Source organism: Oncorhynchus nerka, linkage group LG27, assembly GCF_034236695.1.
Source record: "Oncorhynchus nerka isolate Pitt River linkage group LG27, Oner_Uvic_2.0, whole genome shotgun sequence".
NCBI lineage: Eukaryota > Metazoa > Chordata > Actinopteri > Salmoniformes > Salmonidae > Oncorhynchus > Oncorhynchus nerka.
The window spans coordinates 25315141-25335575 of NC_088422.1; the positions used below are offsets into that span (position 1 = coordinate 25315141).

The 20435-nt window shown below is 43.1% G+C and overlaps 1 protein-coding gene across 3 annotated transcripts; it reads left to right on the plus strand.

Annotated features, from left to right (window-relative positions):
• Positions 1-6154: 6154 nt before the first annotated feature.
• LOC115111448 (FK506-binding protein 15-like) lies at positions 6155-20412 on the plus strand. Of its 3 annotated transcripts, none has more exons than XM_065011497.1 (28): positions 6155-6254; positions 11439-11542; positions 11650-11728; positions 11852-11921; positions 12054-12128; positions 12227-12325; positions 12411-12560; positions 12684-12752; positions 12875-13018; positions 13125-13276; positions 13374-13422; positions 13550-13666; positions 13766-13850; positions 14041-14144; positions 14311-14511; positions 14605-14703; positions 14812-14906; positions 15042-15144; positions 15913-16084; positions 16188-16324; positions 17400-17555; positions 17646-17798; positions 17992-18084; positions 18208-18321; positions 18409-18516; positions 18631-19202; positions 19401-19509; positions 19803-20412. In XM_065011497.1, the coding sequence occupies exons 1-28, from the start codon at positions 6232-6234 to the stop codon at positions 19875-19877; spliced, it is 3507 nt and encodes a 1168-aa protein (XP_064867569.1). In that variant the 5' UTR covers positions 6155-6231; the 3' UTR covers positions 19878-20412. The 3 variants fall into 3 exon arrangements, with proteins under 3 accessions (XP_064867569.1, XP_064867568.1, XP_029493358.1); XM_065011496.1 differs by lacking the exon at positions 6155-6254 and adding an exon at positions 7176-7418 and having other exon boundaries at positions 14329-14511; XM_029637498.2 differs by lacking the exon at positions 6155-6254 and adding an exon at positions 7177-7418.
• The last annotated feature ends 23 nt before the right edge of the window (positions 20413-20435 follow it).

The following is a 20435-nucleotide window of genomic DNA, read 5'->3' on the forward strand; positions in this document are numbered from 1 at the left end:
AACCTTCCATTGGTAAAGTTAGCAACGGTGAAATCAGATAGACAACGCTAGTTAGCTACGCTACCAGTACAATCGACTAGCTAACCTTGTTACTAACGAGTTAAACGTTTCTTATAATCGATTTTCGACGCCGAAAACCCTCTACATTGTAACCAACGTATGAGACGTCATTATCTTCTATAACTGGTGTTGGAAGGGTGGCTCTCCACGTCTTTTTACTCGATTTCTTAGCGCAAACATGTTGAATTGCTTTGTTGACCTTTTGAATTAGATGGCATTTACCCCTAATGATCCCAGAGTGCAACGCGTTATTTACATTATGTAGTAAACGGGAAATAAGGCCATTTTTTATTAACAACAAATCAATACAGAACGCACACGAGGGAACACAAGTACATATAGATGATAAACAATGGACAATCGAGCTAGGGGGTACAATATCACATTACAATTACACAAGGACCTTAAGGGACATACATACACTAACAATTCTAACAGCTTTTTTGTTAGTAGAGTATTTAACTGTCTTAAAATACAGTTCAATTTCTTTTTGTAGGGTACGAACGTTTTTTTTTTTTTTGTAAATTTACATTTGTGTATATGAAATTTGGCCAAAAGAATGAAATTAATTACATAAAAATGTTTCAGCTTATTTCTATCGTATGTAAAGAATCCAAGCAGTACATCTCTGATGTTTGTTTTCCTTAAACTTCTTCATATAGTGGTTGGCAGGATAATATTTATGAATAATTTTAAAGGAAACTTCCTTAATTTTGTTAACAAGTGTGTTGCAACATCCAAACTTTTCCCCAACAGATTAGTATCAATAAATTCATTCCAATAAGGCATGACATAAGGTATAGATAGATACAACATCCTGCTGAAACAAGGCTCGTATCGCTCTGTTGTTGAATGAACCAAAAGATAAACAAATCTTTCATACTGATGAGTCAACATGGTCAATAGAAGGTAGGCTCTGAGGATCAGGTCTCGACAAATTCCTGAATAACAGAGCAACACCGGAGGGAATGGCGTCTAAAACAATTGCAAAATCTTTAGGTGTTACAGGGACCTTGTAAAGTGATAAGAATTCTTTATAACTGAGTAAAAGACCCTCTGCATTTACCAGTTGGCTCACCAATAGGATATTATTTCGGAACCAATATTCTAAAAACAAATAAGTATTTTTATACAATATATCCCGATTATTCAATATATAATATCTGTGTGGAGAAAAAATATGTTTATAAATTAAAACCTGCCGATGAAAAGCAGAAATTTTCACTGGAATTTTGTCAATATTATAATTTCAAAACAACATGAAGTTAAGGCCACCAAAAGTAGAGAAGACATGATGAGGAATAAAATTCCAGATAGAAGTGGGTCTTCTTAGGAATTATTTTATCCAATTGATCTTAAAAGTATTATTTAAAGTAGTAAAGTCCAGAAAATTCAGTCCACCATTCTCATAAGTGTTCATTAAAACAGTTTTCCTAATGTAATAGGTACGGTTTCTCCAAAGAAAGTTGAAAAGCAGCTGGTCTATCTCCTTGCTTATTTAACTGTCAAGATATAAAGATAGAGCGCCATATGTTAGTCTAGAGATACCTTCAGCCTTGGTTATTAGGACTCTACCTTTTAAAGATAAGTCCCTCTGTAGCCATTGATTTAGCTTCTTCTGGGTATTTCTAATAAGAGGGTTAAAATTTAGTAAGCCTCTAGACTTTTGATCCTTTGTAACAGTTATGCCTAAATATGTCAGTTCTTCTTTTACTGGAATACCATAATATGAAGGTGTCACACAATCTTTGACAGCTATGAGTTCACATTTATTAATGTTAAGATATAGACCAGACGCTTTGGAAAAGGATTGTATCACATTGATCGATATGGGAATTTGGTTAGCGTCTTTCAGAAAAAGTGTAGTATCATCAGTCAGCTGGCTTATAATAATTTCTTTACCAGCTGTGGAAATACCTTGTACAGGACTATTATTTAAAGAATTTGCAAGAAGTTGGGTGATTAATAAAAACAGGTACGGAGATAGGACTACCTTGCCTAATTCCTCTCTTTAACTCAAATCTAGATGAGGTGCCATATTTCAATTGTATTGAGCTGTTACCATTTTCATAGAGAGACTTAATGACCTTACAGAAAAAATCCCCAAAGCCAAGTCTCTCAAGGGAGTGGAAGAGAAACTGATGCTCTACTGTGTCAAATGCTTTATAAAAAAAATCTAAAAATAATATGAAGCTATCCTCAGTTATTAGGTCTGAGTAGTCAAGTATGTCCCTTACCTGACACCCTAGACCCACTCCAATTTGCTTACCGCCCCAATAGATCCACAGATGACGCAATCGCAACCACACTGCCCTAACCCATCTGGACAAGAGGAATACCTATGTGAGAATGCTGTTCATCGACTACAGCTCAGCATTTAACACCATAGTACCCTCTAAACTTGTCATCAAGCTCTAGACCCTGGGTCTCGACTCCGCCCTGTGAAACTGGGTACTGGACTTCCTGACGGGCCGCCCCCAGGTGGTGAGGGTAGCTAACAACATCTCCACCCCGCTGATCCTCAACACTGGGGCCCCACAAGGGTGTGTTCTGAGCCCTCTCCTGTACTCCCTGTTCACCCAAGACTGCGTGGCCATGCACACCTCCAACTCAATCATCAAGTTTGCGGACGACACTACAGTGGTAGGCTTGATTACCAACAACGACGAGACAGCCTACAGGGAGGAGGTGAGGGCCCTTGGAGTGTGGTGTCAGGTAAATAACTCAACGTCAACAAAACAAAGGAGATGATTGTGGACTTCAGGAAACAGCAGAGGGAGCACCCCCCTATCCACATCGACGGGACAGTAGTGGAGAGGGTAGTAAGTTTTAAGTTCCTCGGCGTACACATCACAGACAAACTGAATTGGTCCACCCACACAGACAGCGTTGTGAAGAAGACGCAGCAGCGCCTCTTCAACCTCAGGAGGCTGAAGAAATTTGGCTCGTTACCAAAAGCTCTCACAAACGTATCACTGCCTGGTACGGCAACTGCTCCGCCCACAACCGTAAGGCTCTCCAGAGGGTAGTGAGGTCTGCATAACGCATCACCGGGGGCAAACTACCTGCCCTCCAGGACACCTACACCACCCGATGTCACAGGAAGGCCATAAAGATCATCAAGGACAACAACCACCCGAGCCACTGCCTGTTCACCCCGCTATCATCCAGAAGGCGAGGTCAGTACAGGTGCATCAAATCAGGGACCGAGCAGCTTCTATCTCAAGGCCATCAGACTGTTAAACAGCCATCACTAACATTGAGTGGCTGCTGCCAACATTCCGACTCAACTCCAGCCACTTTAATAATGGGAATTGATGGAAATTGATGTAAAAATGTAACACTAGCCACTTTAAACAATGCCACTTAATATAATGTTTACATACCCTACATTACTCATCTCATATGAATATACTGTACTCATTTAAACTGCTGCATCTTGCCATCTTTATGTAATACATGTATCACTATCCACTTTAAACTATGCCACTTTATGTTTATATACCCTACATTACTCATCTCATGTATTTCTGTACTCTATACCATCTTGCCTATGTACCATCACTCATTCATATATCTTTATGTACATATTCTTTATCCCTTTACACTTGTGTGTATAAGGTAGTAGTTGTGGAATTGTTAGGTTAGATTACTCGTTGGTTATTACTGCATTGTCGGAACTAGAAGCACAAGCATTTCGCTACACTCTCATTAACATCTGCTAATCATGTGTATGTGACAAATAAAATTAGATTTGTCTAATACTAGTTTGACATTGTTAGAAATATGTCTGTTCCTCATGAAGCCAGACTGTGTTTCATCAATGATTGCATCCAGGACTTCTTTAATTCTTTTTGCAAGTAGTAAGGCTAATATCTTATAGTCATTATTAAGAAGACAAATTGGACGCCAGTTATCGACGAACAGCACTTCTTTTTTAGGCTTAGGTATCAGTGTTATTAACCCCTGACTCATTGTAGGAGGGAGAACATTGTTTTTAATACTATCTAAAAAATACTTCAAATAGGAAGGGAGCTACTTCAGAAAATAATTTGTAAAATTCTGATGTAATTCCATCAACACCTGGTGATTTATTGTTCTTTAGATGTTTGATAGACTCTATATTCTCTTCAACTTTGATGGGTTAATCACACTGTTTAGATTCTATATCACTGATAGAGTGAACATTATTCAGTGAGTTAAAACACATATCTGTGGATTCCTGACAGTACGTAGAGCTATACAATTTTCTGTAAAAATTGCTACAGTATTTAGCGATTAATTTTTGGTCATCTGTAATAACACCATCAATGTTTAACTTATGGATAGTGTTATTTTTAGAGTGAAATTTCTCAAGTCTAAAGAAGTAGGATGAATTCTGTTCTCCCTCCCTCAATCCATTTTTTCCTAGATCTAATAAAGGCTCCTTCTGCTTTTAATTTATATATATTATCCAGTTTATTTTGTAACTCAATGAGTTCCATCTTCTCCTCCCCCAAGAGGTCAGCTGGGGACCTCTGAGAAAGGGAAGTTATCTTAATGATCACCTTTTCCTCCTCAGCTCTTCTGGTCTTAGCAAGATTACTACCATATTTTCTAAGGTATTTGGACACATCAAATTTAAAGAGCTCCCAGTTCTTGCAATAATATTTTTCTTCACAAGCATTTTCCCAAAAGTGTGAGAGCAGATCTTTAACCTCAAATTGAACTATATCATTATTTAATAATGAGCTATTTAGCTTCCAGTAGGATGCTCTACCAAGGTTAATATCAGGGGTAAATATTTTGATATCAATGTAAATGGCCCTATGGTCTGTGAGGGGAGTAGTACAAATATTTGTAGTAACACACTCACCATCAATACATTTGGATATAAGCCAAAAATCTATTCTGGATTGTCTGGAACCTGTTTTGTTACTCCAAGTGAATGATCTGTCAGCCGGAAACCTCTCTCTCCATATATCAGTAAGATCAAACTTTTCCATAAAAAGTATTAAACCCAAATTCTGATTGGTTGGTCTACCTGGGGGCCATCTATCAGTTGAATTATCTATAGTAATGTTAAAGTCCCCTCCTATCAATAATAACAAATTGGGAAATTTAGATAACCAATTAAATATATGTTTCTCTATAGATTCAAGTAACTCATCATTATCATGTTTGGTGTTGTACCCGTAGAAGTTTACAGTAATGAGTGTAATGTCATTGTAACTGATCACAAGACAAATAAAGTGACCAAAGGGGTCACATTCCGAGTGTAGAATATTACCACCAAAGGTATTTTTCATTGTAGTGACACCAGCGGAGCGTTCAGATCCATGGGAAAGCCAAATATCGTTGCCCCACTGTGACCTCCAGAAGTTGGCATCAGCCGAAATTGAGTGAGACTCTGTTCAAAATTGTTTAGCAAATAAAAAGAAGGCCTTACGCTTCACACTGTTTCGTAACCCCCTCGCATTAAGAGAAACTACAGACAAAGACAAAACAACAAAGATGATATACAAGTATAAACTGTAGTAGGATGAGTCAAAGACATAGGAGCAGTGAACGTAAACGATAAGGAACTGAGATCTGCACCATTTAAGTCAATTTAAAGTGAAAATAGCTTATTCCATAAACTTTGTGCTAGACGTTATCCGGCTTTGAAATTCAACTCAACTGAAGATTATGTTCAAAACCAAACCAAGGGTTCTTGTAGTAAGAGAGACTATTCTGAGAAATCAAATACAAATGAATGATTTAAATAAAAGGGTACCTACTATTTTATGTGCATATGAAAACTGAACATAAAAAAATGAATAAAATATGTTTTCATATACATGTTCCTAAGACCTTTTTTGGGGGGGGGGGATTAGTATTAATAACTAAATAGAACAATAACCGTGTAAAGTCAGAGCAGACCTGTATGTCCTTTAAAACAGTATCTTAGTTACTGTATACACAAAAAATAAATACAGCTTTCAATCTTCTTCGTAAGTTTGTAAACAAAATAGGACTTCCGGTCATACAAGAACAAACTAATAAATTGAAGTACCTGAGTATTCCTGAAAAATAGCCACCCGATGCTTGTTAGGTAAACAACATAAGGAAAATGAGAATACCATGGCTGAAACCATCAACCTGTTCCTTCTGGTGAGATTTTAGGGAGGAATATGGATTTCTGAACCGTTGATGAAGCCTCGTCCTCCGACGAAGTAAGCATCCTTTCCCTCATTTCGTGCTATCTTGATCGTTGGCCACAACTTGTTCCTTCTTTCTCTGAACCCCGGGCTGAGATGCTCGGCGAAACGCATACCATGGCTCTGTAGGAAGGCGTTCTTCCTAGCAGCTTTCCAGACAGCATCCCTGTAGAATCTGGCAGTGAAGAGGATGATGATACCCCTTGGCCTTGAATCGTTTTGCTGTTGCTTCTTGCCGAGGCGATGCACAACGTCGATGGTATCACCAACTTTGTTATTCTCTGCAGATGCGGATAGCCTCTCCTCGCACATCTTCATTCTCCACCTCTGACAAGCCGTAGAGTCTCAGGTTCCATCTTCTTGTGCATTGTTCCAGATCAGTGAGACGTCTATGGTAGACATTGTTATTCTTTTCCACACTTTTTTCAATTTATGCCACTCTCGTTTTAAACTCCAGTCTTTTTCAAGCCTTCGATAACCATGGTGTTCGTGCCAACCTTTTCTCAATGGCGTCAGACCTGGGGTTGATGAGTAAGGAGAGGGTGGCCACTATGTCAGAGTTCATGTTGGGTTTTTGGAGGGTGGAGGTTTGCACGGAGTAACCGGTAAAGAGGGGAATTCGTCATCTTCAACAGCATTCTAAAGCATGATATTATCCATCGGCCAAGCGTAGTTATGGCAGTTGTACATAAGCACGTTTCTCTCTTTCTCTCGCTAACTTCTTCCTTTCTTTTTTTGTCACGACTTTGTATAGACATGCCGAAATAAATAATCCAATTATTATTCAAGTAACAGTCAAATTCTTATATCTTGAACAAATAAAAATAGTAATGACTGTAAACTTGTTTTTTTCACAATCTTTCTGAAGTTTGGTACGGAGCTCCGTAAAAAAAGGGTCTGTTCAAGCTGCCATCTTGGCACCTCCTTCAATAAGGCCATTACCCCGGAGCAGAACAATTCACAGTACCATGGATCAGGTGATATGTCAGCTGATGATCATAAGAAACAGGAAGAGAGATTAGTTGGTGTCCTAGCGTTGTTATTTCTCAATAAGTATTATATTTATCAACCCAAGAAAATCATAATATTTGAGAAGTATTATTGCTACACGAAAGAAAATACATTCAAAATGTTTGCCGCTGATGACGAGGATGGAGATTTTCTGTCGCCTACTGGAGGGTGAGTTTGCTTTCTTTCAGGCTAACTGGCTAATACCAATCTTACTAGCTAAACCATTTTTCTTTGACATGAAGCTGTGCTTATTTTGTAGCTAATGGAAGCTAAGATATCTTGCTTGTTTGCTTTTTTAGACACTTCCTGAATTGAAGTAGGCTTGGCTATAATTTTCACAGAGCTAGCTAGTTACTGCACCCACTGACGACAACTGCACCGATGCTATTGAAAATGGCTAGCTGCGAAATCATTTTGATTGATACTGTAGCCAACTACCCCCTGAATTCACTACAACAATTTGAGGTAGTCAAGCCCATTCACACACAGTCTGGTACATTGTTAGATTACTTGTTGATATTGCTGCACTGTCGGAACTAGAAGCACAAGCATTTCGCTACACTCGCAATAACATCTGCTAATCATGTGTATGTGACCAATACGATCTGATTTTACGGATTTGAGTTAGTCTAGTTAGAGCTAGTACCTTGCACAATATAAATCGAAGGAAAGCGTAACCTCGCCTTACACTTCGCGCATCCCCAGTTAGAGCCCTGTGTTCTGAGACAGGCTTTGTCCTCCACCTCTCACCCAGAGACAGTAATGCATTGGATTTGCATGTACAGTAGGTGTCTCATGCAACTGGTTCAGTTGCAGGTCACGGTATTTGCTATATCCTATGTTTTGGGTAGTTTAATTTCACCCCAATATGTTTTTCCATTTGGCTGTGAGCCCGATTTCAGTTCAAGAGGTTTGGTACCACAGTTGCTGAATTAATAGGTCTGCTATGTCTCATCTGAAGTTCATATCTATTCAATCACTTGAACAATGCAGGCTAACTGCCAACTAGGGCATGTTGTTTTGCTCTCTAACATTTCCTGGTTAGTGGGGCAATTGTTCACTCAGATAATATGATTTTGAGGAATAAAGCTTGTCTGGGCCAGGAGCAGTGGAGGAGGGGGAGGCTAGGGTTGTGGCTCCTAATTCCTCTCACATGCTGCTAGTTAGGTCCAGTAGGGCGAGGGCTTCCTGCTCCTTCACATCAGCTCAGCAAACTGGACTGCAGACGTAGCCAGAGCACCACAGCTCTTCCAGTGATATGGTGTCAAATCTGCCATGGTGGTGTGACTGCATTGTTGAGCAAGCCATTGGGGAAAGGAGAGGAGGGCATTGCTAAGAGTGGCAACACTGAAACTTAGTGTGTTGTTGGGTGGCCCATGCCTGTCTGTGGCCCATGCCTGTCTCTTACAAGTGGCTAAACGGGCTCCTCTTCACCACCAGTCGTCAGCAACAAAGACCCCGACCTCAAGGTGCCTACCATGTCTTCTGCTCTGAGGGATAATGACTACCTTTGGAGGGAGATCCAAGGGTCAGTATGGCCCTGCTCTGGAGGGAAACGTTAAAATGAAATCTGATGTTTTTCATCTCGATAATGAACAAAGCATTAATTTGCCGCTTGTGGTCTGACTGTGGCAATTGAGGAAGGTCATGGTTTGAATTTGTGATATGGTTCTTCTGCTGGAAAGCATGTAAATGTTCTTGTGATGTATTTACGCTTCAGTTATGGCAACATATCGTTAGAGATGATGGTGCAATACCTGATGATGTAAGCTATTCTAGTGTGTACAATTTATTATATCGCAGTAAGAGCTGCTGTTATAACACACAACTGTGAATGTAGGTTGTTTTCGTCATCTTTCATTCAACAAACTGTTAAATGTGGAAATGGGCTACTTGACTTATTAACATGAATAAGTAATTTTTGCATTTTCACTTGTTGGATGCAGTTGCTTTGGGATTTGGAAATCCTCAGTCTATTTCAGAAGAAAGGGCTCATAAGAGCAGCTTTTCTCTGTTGTGTGGGCATGGGTCTTGATATACAGTGTGTGGTGGCTGTATAAACCAGGCATGGGGCTTGATATACAGTGTGTGGTGGCTGTATAAACCAGGCATGGGGCTTTTGTTCTCTGTGCTCAATATAAATACATTTTTCACTTCAATTTGTTGTCAGCTGAAATCAGGAACGGTAAGCAAGAAAATGGTTGACAATGAAACGGCAACAACTGAATTGACAGAATAGCGTTTGCTTTTTATCCAATGAGCTGTTTTTTTTGTCTCTATAGAACATATGTGTTTATCTGTTTTGAATTTGACTTAGGAGAGCGTAGTAGACCTACCTCATTACGGTACACTAATAGGGCTTCTGCAGATTATGGGCTTACAGAAATAACCTAAATAACACTTGCTCTATGTCCGGGTTCCCCATCTCGCAGCCTGCGGGTGATTACAAAATAATAATAATAATGATAATAATAATTTGGTACCCCAAGTTTTGAGTGTTAATTTTATTTTTACTTGTTGGAGCTGATTTGCAGTCTCATGTCCAAGTGATTTTACTTTTGGAAATCTGTTTCAAAGTATTCCCACACATTGTAGAGAGATGTGATTGTATACAAATGTAAGCAAGGTTAGAAATTGTCTTAGTCAACTATTATATCTATTTGGGCTTCTTGTGGTCAATTTGCAGTCTACAAATGAGTTGTAATTACAGTACATGCGGAAAGCATTCAGACCCTTTCAATTGTTCCACATTTTGTGACTTTACAGCCTTATTCTAAAATGAATAAACTTTTTTTCCACCAAAAATCCATCAACACACAATACCCCATAATTACATTTTTGCAAATTTATAGACAACTGATATCACATTTTCAGACCCTTTACTCAGTACTTTGTTGAAGCACCTTTGGCAGCGTTTACAGCCTCAAGTCTTCTGGGTATGACGCTACAAGCTTGGTTACACCTGTATTTGGGGAGTTTCTCCCATTCTTCTCTGCAGATCATCTCAAGCTCTGTCAAGTTGGATGGGGAGTGTTGCTGCACAGCTATGTTCAGGTCTCTCCAGAGATGTTCGATCAGGTTCAAGTCCGAGCTCAGGCTGGGCCACTCAAGGACATTCAGAGACTTGTCCTGAAGCCACTCCTGCATTGTCTTGGCTGTGTGCTCAGGGTCGTTGTCCTGTTGGAAGGTGAACAGGTTTTAATCAAGGATCTCTTTATTTTGCTCTGTTCAACTTCCCCTTGATCTTGACTAGTCTCCTAGTCATTGCCGCTGAAAAACATTCCCACAGTATAATGCTGCCACCACCATGCTTCAATGTAGGGATGGTATTGGCCAGGTGATGAGCGGTGCCTGGTTTCCTCGAGACATGACGCTTGGCATTCAAGCCAAAGAGTTCAGTCTTGGTTTCACCATACCAGAGAATCTTTTTTCTCATGGTCTGGGAGTTCCTTAGGTGCCATTTGGAAAACTCCAAGCAGGCTGTCATGTGCCTTTTACTGAGGAGTGGCTTCCGTCTGGCCACTCTACCATAAAGTCCTGATTGGTGGAGTGCTGCAGAGATAGTTGGAAGAGTCTTGGTGATTCCAAATTTCTTCCATTTAAGAATGGAGGCCACTGTGTTCTTGGGGACCTTCAATGCTGTAGAAATGTTTTGGTATCCTTCCCCAGATCTGTGCCTCGACACAATCCTGTCTCGGAGCTCTACAGACAATTCCTTCTACCTCATGGCTTGGTTTTTGCTCTGACATGCACTGTCAACTTATATAGACGTGTGTCTTTCCAAATCATGTCCAATCAATTGAGTTTACCACAGGTGGACTCCAAGCTGTAGAAAATTCTTAAGGATGATCAATGGAAACAGGATGCACCTGAGTTCAATTTCGAGTCTCTTAGCAAAGGGTGTGAATATGTTTGTAAATACATTTTAAAAAACTAAAGAAATTATATATATTTTTTATACATATGCAAACATTTCTAAACCTGTTCGCTTTGTCATTACACTGTATTCTGTGTAGATTGAGGAACATCTATTTTTATACATTTTAGGATAAGGTTGTAATGTAAAAAAATGTGGGAAAAGTGAAGGGGTCTGAATGCACTGTATGTTCCGCCTCCTAGACCATCCGCCCAAGAAAAAGATCAGCTTGCGGCTGAATATAGTTGATGATCCCTGCTGTGTTATTTCAGGGCAAAGCTGGCATCACTTTTTGGACTGGACCAAGCACCTAGTCAGGGGAATGAATCCTTCCAATATACAGCCCCTAAACAGCCTAGGAAGACCTTGAATCCAGGTAAAAACAATTTTAGCAATGGAAGGAAATATGACCAAAGTTAGGTTAACATGATCAGGTGAAACTGAGATGTGTTTACTGACAATAGAGCATGTTTAAATTTCCAGGACCTCCTGCCCAGAAACCCACTGGCCCTCCTGGTGCTCCTGCAGTATTATTGGCTACAGCTATCCATGCTTTCAAATAGTGAGTATCTTTAAACTGTACAAATGACTTGAAATGCCGCCCTGTTGGTCCTGTGACGAGACCCATTCATTTGTTTTGAGTTCATGACTTACTCCATAATCGATGGTGCATCTTTTTGTTTAGTCTTAATGGACAGTATCAGAAACAAGGAAAGCTTGGAGCGGCAGTCCTGGGTAACCACACAACCAAAGAGGTGTGAGCAGAGATGTGCTTTTATTTTTTTAAATGTGAATAAATGTTAATGATTTCTGTCTCTTTGAACATGCTCATCATCATGCACGTTTGCTAACAATGACGTAAAAGTTCCCTGTCTGTTTTTTCGTAGTACAAACTCTTGCTGTACGCCAGTCAACAGAAACAAGTGACTGCGGCCACGATTCATGTTGGGTTTGTCTTCACGGTGAGTTTGTGTCAGGAGAATCTGAGCAAGTGAGGAGCGAGCCAGTTGGCTTCACTTAAAGAATCTCAGCTCTTACTCTTTCCCATTGTCTTCTGCAGGTTCAGCCCAGCAACTACTGCACTTTTTATGACGACCAGCGTCAGAACTGGTCCCTGATGTTTGACACAGACAAAGCTGCCGTGGACTTTTGTAAAGAGGTGAAGGACAGCAGATGGACTCTGAGTTTGATTAATTTAATACTGATATAAAAGTGATTGAATTGGCAACTTGTCTTTGATTTAGGTGTGTTTGGCAAAAGTAAACAGCGCCCCCTCCTTAGATATGGTTGTGGTGCAGGACCTGACACTAGGGGAGGGGCAGGGTGTTGAGAATGGAGACTCCCTGGAGGTGGCATACACAGGATGGCTCCTGCAAAACCATGCCATCGGACAGGTAAGATATCGCTGTGTTTATTGTGCCATTAGAGACCAGTGCTTTGCACATTGCTGTGTGTCCTCTTTTCCCTGGGATGTAGTGGTACAGCAGTGGTCTTGTAATATTTAACTATTGTTTCAGGTTTTTGACTCCAACCTGAACAAAGACAAGCTACTACGACTGAAACTTGGCGCTGGAAAAGTGATGAAGGTGAGTCATTGATATCCTATGGGTGAGTCATTTGGGTTGTATAGGTGCAGCTTCTGTTCTCAAGAAGAATAGTAGGGACATGTGGAACTTACAGCTTCCTCGCTCTCCTTTCTAATTGCCAGGGCTGGGAGGAGGGCATGCTGGGTATGAGGAAGTCAGGCCGGCGTCTCGTGGTGATACCCCCCAGTCTGGGAGACGGCTCCCAAGGAGTGGCCAACTGCGTCCCAGCAGACAGCACACTTATCTTTGAGGCAGAGCTACGACGGGTAGGACGTCCAGCATCTCTCAAATGGGACTGTCCGATAACATTAAGCCAAAAGTCACATTTGATGAGTTTCTTTGTCTCCTCATGCTTTTCTATTGTGTCCTCAGTTGAAGTTGGCAAAGGACAGTGTGTCTGACCGTGCCAGTGCTGGGTCTCGGGACTCTGCTGCCCCCTCACCTGCCCCCAGTATGGAGAACTTGGGCCCGGACCTCCCAGCAGGGCCCGCTCAGCCCCCTTCTACAAGCCCCGGGAGACCGGGGTAAGAGTACAGGCTTTCCTGAACACTCATAACCATCTCTCCCAGCTCATTTCTTGTCTTTGTCCTTCTTTCATTGTTTTCACCCTCTCGTTTTCAGGGAACCACTACTTCGGGCAAAGTCGAATTCCATCAGTGAACAGTTGACAGTGAGTGCTTTCTCTTCTGAGTAACATTAGACTTTAATGTAAAATGTTCAAAGCTGACTTGTTTGTAACCCAAGCCCTATCAGGCTGATATGGTATAACCTACTCCTTAATCTTCCCATGGCTCCAGAATCCAGATGCCACCAAAGCCAAGCTGATCTCTCGCATGGCCAAGATGGGCCAGCCCATGTTGCCCTTCATGGCAGGGCCCTCCTCTCAGCCAGACTCCAGTGACTCTGAGATGGAGGTAAGATGGAGGGTCCAAGGGATTGTATTTTCACATCGCTGCACCTACAGAATATGAGCTGATATAATGATGCTAGATATAACCAGTGTCTTCCTTCAGGACCCCAGTGTGTCCAGACTGAAGGAGCGTCCTGCTGCTCCCTCTCCTGTGCAGATCTCCCCTGCCCCCCAAGCTCCAGTGCAAGGTGAGCTCTCCCACAATCTCTGCTGGAGTCATCACTCTCCATGTTTAGCTGGCCAATAAATTGTCTAATATCACAGTTTAAGACTCATTTAGACTGATTTGCTATAAAACTTTCTTTTCAGTGTGTCAATGTTTGTTGATGCCCTGGGTGTAATTTCTCAGTTTGTACATAATGTGTATTTTTCCTACAGTGCTTTCCTACCCTCATGGGGCACCACCCTCTGCCTTGATGCCTGTCGCTATGACAACTGCTGCTCCGCAGCCTGTGATGCCAGGCTCCGCCCATGCATTTCAGGTGAGAATGACAAATGTCATTTTCATCGTTCAACTGTCAAACATTTAAACTAATTTCCATGCTATTTTGTATTGGCTGCAGAGCTGACTTAAAGGCTAACCTCCTTTCTAACGAATCTTCCTCCATTCTCTGTGTCATTGAATCAGTCTGTTATGTTTTTTCATAGCCTTATGCCTACCCACAGTCCTCTATGGCTCCCTCTCAACTTCAACAAATGGGCCAGATTTACCCCACCCAGACAGTGCCATACATGGGAGGCACTGGAGAGGTCACTTCCTTCCTCATGACTGAAGCTCGGCAGCATAACACTGAGATCCGATTGGCTGTCGGCAAAGTGGCCGATAAAGTGGACCAGTTGGCGTCAAAGGTCAGCAATATTATTATTATTATTTCTCTTTCTGTATCAGACATTTCCACCTCCAGTATGACATCAGTTTTTCACTTCTCATCAATTTGACAGGTTGACGACCTTCAGAGGCAAGGAGGCCACTCATTGGCTATGCCCAGTGTTAATATGGAAACATCCATGATTATGCACAACATCCAAAGAATCATTCAGGTATAGTCTGGTTGGGGGGGTGTTAGGGATTTAATTCCCTAATAACACTTTAGTAAAATGTCTACATGTTTTTCTCTCTCACTGTATCTCACTATATTTACTGTACAGGAAAATGAATCTTTAAAGAAGGATGTCTATGAGAAGAGCTCACGTGTAGAGGAGCAGAACCACAAGATTGGGGAGCTCATCAACCAGAACCAGAGGTAAGACACAGACATTGATGCAGAAGTTAACATTGGGGAATCTAAAATGGCACCATATTCACATACCAATTTCAGACACAGCTGTTGATTTTCTCTGCGTGTCCAGCCAGGCTTGTCTCTTTCGTTGTTGTCCAGATACATGGAGCAGAGTAACCTGCTGATGGAGCAGAGGAATGATTCCCTGAAGTCCTCCAGTGAACACAACCAGGTCCGGGTGCTGCAGGCTGAGCAGGATAAGGTAGATCACAGTACCACCACCCTACCGTACTTCTTCTGTATATACTGTCATCAGACTGCAAGGAGGAACTAACCTTCTCTTATACTCTCACAGTCGGGGCTCATTATTCTCACGTGACTTAACGGCTCTATTACTGTATCTAACATGGCTTTAGGGATATTAGTGTTGTTTTTGTCTGGGGACTAGACTAACAGAATGACTGCTGCAGCTCCTGGCTATTTGTCCTGCTGTATTCCTCTCAGGACCTTTAGTAGTGACTGCTCTCTCTTTCCAGCATGCACGGCCTCAGGACCTGTGCTTGGGCCAGGTGAGCCTGTTAGCTCTCGCTCTACCTTCCTCCACTCATCCTCCTTCCCGTCCCCCTTTTTGCTGACTTTTCATTTTTTTCCTTCAGCCCTTTCCTCCTCATCAGTCATCATCATTCACCAGTCATTTCTTCCCACAGGATCATGCTGTCAGGCTCCATGTTGACTCTGTCTCTCACTCATCACGTCCAGCCAATCACCATCACCACTGTCCGCTCGCACTGTCTATGGCTGTGTCCCAAAACTCTGAGATGGCCTCCTTTCCTCGTCGCCTTTCCTTCATGACCACTGGATAAAGGACTGGACACTGACAGTTCCCAACATCTTGATTTATTTCCAGTCAGATTAGTGATCATGAAGGAAATATGTTATTTTAGGTTATTGGGACACAGCCTGCCTTTGGACTGTGTATTGTATAGACCGACAACACCGCTGACTAACAGTTCTTGTCTCTGTCGCTCAGGTGCGTCTGACAGAGGAGCTGGCTACGTGTACAGCGCGGGTGTCCCAGCTGCAGCAGGAGGCCACATCTCACCAGCAGAGGGCTGCAGAGCTGCAGAGCAAACTGACCTCTGCCCTGCAGGACAGTGACACACACTGCACACGCATCTCCTCCTTAGAGACCCAACTGGAAGGTTTGCACTACTCTTACATAATTATGTGCTATAAACACAATGTTTTTCTTTTAAATTGGTTAGAAAGGTGTCAGTGAGAGTGTGTTTATGTTGGTGTGAGTAGAGATAAAGGAGACGTCAGAGCGAGGCCAGGCCCAGTACCGTACAGAGAAGCAGAAACGCAAAGAGATGGAGCTCAGAGTAAACAACATGGAGGAGGAGTTGCAGGACCTGAAGATTGACAAAGAAAGTCTGGAACGAGTGAGTATGGCACAGTGTCTGTGGGCTGTTTTCTCGCAAGGGCGCTGGGCGTGATGGTATTCCAGGGCGTGTTCTCAGAAGGTGCGCAGATCAGTTGGCAGGCATCTTCACGGTAATTTCCAACCTCTCCTTCTCCCAGTCTGTAATGTTTTAAGATGACCACCATCATTCCTGTTCCCAAGAACTCTAAGGCTTCATGCCACAATGACTACCACCCTGTAGTGCTCACATCTGTCATAATGAAGTGCTTGGAAAGGCAGGTTATGGCACACATCAACTCCATCATCCTAGACACACTCCAACTTGCATACCGCCTCAACAGATGCATAGACGATGGAGTCTCAATTGCACTCCACACTCCATTTTCTGATGACCCAACGGTGGTAGGTCACTGGCGACCTACAGGGAGGAGATCAGTGACCTGGCACTGTGGTGCCGGGACAACAACCTCTCCCTCAATGTCAGTAAGACTAAGGAGCTGATTGTGGACTACAGGAAATGGGATGGCGGGCACGCCCTCATCCACATCGACGGGGCTGTAGTGGAGCGGGTCTAGAGCTTCAATTTCCTCTGTCCAAATCACTAAGGACTTAAAATGGTCCACACGCACAGCGCCTCTTCCCCCTCGGGAGGTTGAAAAGGTTTGGCATGGGCCCTCAAATTCTCAAAAAAGGTTCTACAGCTGCATCCTTGAGAGCATCTTGACTGGCTGCATCACTGCTTGGGATGGCAACAGCACTGCACCCAATTGCCTGGTGCTATAGAGGGTGGTGGGGACAGCCCAGTACATTACTGGGGCTGAGCTTCCTGCCATCCAGGACCTCTATATCAGGCAGAAAGGCCCAGAAATCGTAACCATGTACTTGTGCACGTGAGATTAAAACGTAACTTTTAGATTTAGCCTCCAACGCTTACATCTCTGCTAGAAATTGCCCAAAGGCACAGATCTAGGATCAGCTTACAGATCTCAGTTCTCTTCACTCCTATACCATAACCTTCACCAATGGCGTGGGAAAAGGACCTAAAACTGAAATTAGATCGGTCTCTAAGGGTAGCTTGATCTTTCTTCTCTTAGACGCTGTCAGACAGGAAGAGGAAGTGGCAGGCGGAGAGGCAGCGGTGTGATGAGGAGATGGAGGAGCTGAGGAGGAGCAGCCAGCAGGACATGGACAGTCTAAAGACACAGCTCCGCAAGGCCAGGACCAGCACTGGCCAGGCGGCCTCAGAACAGGTACTGTACAGGGTATAATAGATGTCTATGGGGAGAGGGTGAAGAGTAATTGTGCGTGCGTGTGCGGCTGACTGTGCGTGTGTGTTCCAGCTAGCCCAGCTGCAAGCGGAGCTGGAGGAGGAGTGGAAGGGGAAGTGTGAGCAGGCGTTGGCCTCAGCCAAGGAGCAGCAGGGGCGTCAGATGGCCGAACTGGTAGAGCAAAGGGACACACTGGAGCAGAGACTGACCCAGCTACAGGAAAAGGTCAACAGCCTAACCCATATTATACCGTATACAAAGCTTTCTCTCTCCTGACGTCCCTTTGGACTCCTGAGTTAATACATACTTTTATATTGTGTGGCTAAGGGGGATTTGTTACTGTTATACAACAATGGAATTCCAATTACTTGTGTAGCTTAATCTGTGAGAGTTTAGTGGCTCTAACGCATTCTAACAGTTCTCAGCTCTGAAGCAGTCCAGGGACTCAGAGGAGCAGGGCCTGCTACAGCAGCAGGTACAGGATGAGAAGCTGCAGGTCCTACAAGAAAAGGTACTGATGTGTTTACATGTTAGTCTAGCATTAGCAGCTAACTCTCTCCATATCATAATGAAGTCCTCTTTCTCACACACCCACATTCTTTCTCTCCTTTTCTCTCGTTCTCCTCTCTTTCAGTATTCAGGCCTGGAGGAGCAGTCATCAGCTATGAAACAGAAGCTTGAGGGGCGAGTAGCTGAGCTGGAAAGGAGGCTGGCAGAGCAAATGGGCCAAGAGGACACTGCAGGGGAGGTGAGAGGGACACAGACATGTTTCACAGCTGAGTGTCTGTCTGACCTGTACTTCATGGTTTGACCCTAGCCCTGTGTGCCCTGGCAGGTGAAGCGTGTGATGAACGGAGTGTTCCACTCTCTGAGAGGGGAGTTTGACCTACATGAGACCTACACAGGCAGCGCTGTGCTCAGTATAATCGTCAACACCATAAAGGTACTGCATCTCTGCTTGACAATTATCGAGACTGTTATATCTTACTGTGTTATTCACAATGGAGATGGACTGAAAGGGATTTGGGTGAATTCATGTTGGTGTTTGACCCTTCAGAGTGTTACGTTGCAACTGCTCAACGTTACTGAGAGACCTTCGTCCCAACGGAGTGAAGAGGAAGAGGTGGTGGAGGTCAGTGATGTGGAGCTTCGAGAGGAGAGACCACCACAGGATGTCCATGTGAATGGAGAGGAAGAGGAGGAGCAGCCTAGTGAGGCCGTTGGGCAGAGGGAGGGAGACCCCAGAGATGTGCAGGAGAGGGCTCGTCTGGAGGCAGAACCAGAGACCGAGAAGCCGACTAAGGTGGAGCTAGCTTCAGACATCCACACAGAACCAGAGCAGCAATCACACTCAACCCAGCCACGACCAACATCTCCCGAGCCACTGGGAGAGAACACCACCAAGGCTTCGGAACCCACTGACATAAACCCTGAGGAGAATCTGCCCTCTGAGATGGGACAGGAATGTCAGTTAGAACGTGATGTAATTACCCCAGAGGTGAAGAAAGTGAGTGTGACTATTGAGGGTCCCATGGGTGAACTGGAAATAACTAGCCCCAAAGCCACAGGTCCTCCAACCCAGCCCCCACCTCCACCAAGCCCTCTGCATGACAGTCCTGTGAAAGTAAGGTGAGTTTTCTAGAGAGACCAGTGAACTACACAACCCAGTCTCATTCAACTGAGCCTTATCTATGTTCATAATAAGTCTGTTGTCCCTTGCTAATATGCATGAATTCCTGCACCTCTCTCTGCCTTCTATCTCTCTCCCTGCTCTCCCTCCTTGCTCTACTCTATGTCCATTCTCACTTGTGTGTTCTATTCTCTCAGTCTGACTGAGGGAGTAGGAGAGGAAAATGGAAAGGAGACATTTTTCCAGAGCACAGCCCCAACCAAACCCCCACCACCACCCACTGAGGAGGAGGAGGATGATGAGCTGGTGAGGAAGGATCAGTAGAGCCACACCAGTTCTCTCATATTTATACACACTGCTTCTGTTCCCCTTGTTTGTCAGTAAAGTTTGTCTGTTACATGGCCTACTGAATAGTACATAAAGCTGGTTTCAAGATATAATTCAGTGGCAGGTTCCTCTGCTGTTGAATGTCTATGACAGGAACTTGTTCTGAATTACTTCATTCATTTCAGAACAGTCTCATACGTTTTTTGTGGTTGGTCAGCATAGGATTACGGAACACAACTCACATTTGATATACTTTCCCCATGTTTTCTAAGAGCTTGAAGGGGCGACCTCCTCCAGCCCCTCTGTTTGGCGATGAAGAGGATGAAGATCTTGACTGGCTGGGCTGAGCAACAACTGAAGTGATAAGTCTTATGAGTCTTGAAGGCCATCCTCTAGAGAGATGATTTCCACTGTCCTAGAAGAGACTATACCTGGATGAACATGTAGTGAACTCAGTCTCTGTCTGAGATAAGGGAACTCTGAACAATGTGAGTGAGAAGGACGTCCTGTCAGACTGCCCTGAACACTGCGGTTAAAGATCTGTGTGCCATGTTGAGATCTGTAGGGCTGACCTGATTGCTGTTGCATGAAAGCCACCTTTAATCAATTAAATCTGATGAACCCCCCCATGCAATCAAAGTCAATCCATCTGTTAGCCCTGTAATTTGTTGTTTTCATTGGGTCTTCGAGACTAAAATGATGGTCTAGGGTATTTTAACTACTGTAGCTTTTACCTGATTTGATTTAAGATGTCTGTTTGCTTGTTGTCAGGGTTACAAGGCTGTTGTGTATTAATAATGAGGGCTTGATGCTTCAAGAACATCTCATTTTTAAAAATGTTTGCTGAGATTCATTCCAGAAAATAAAAAAAACATGTCCACATATTCTTTCTTGAATTTTTTTCT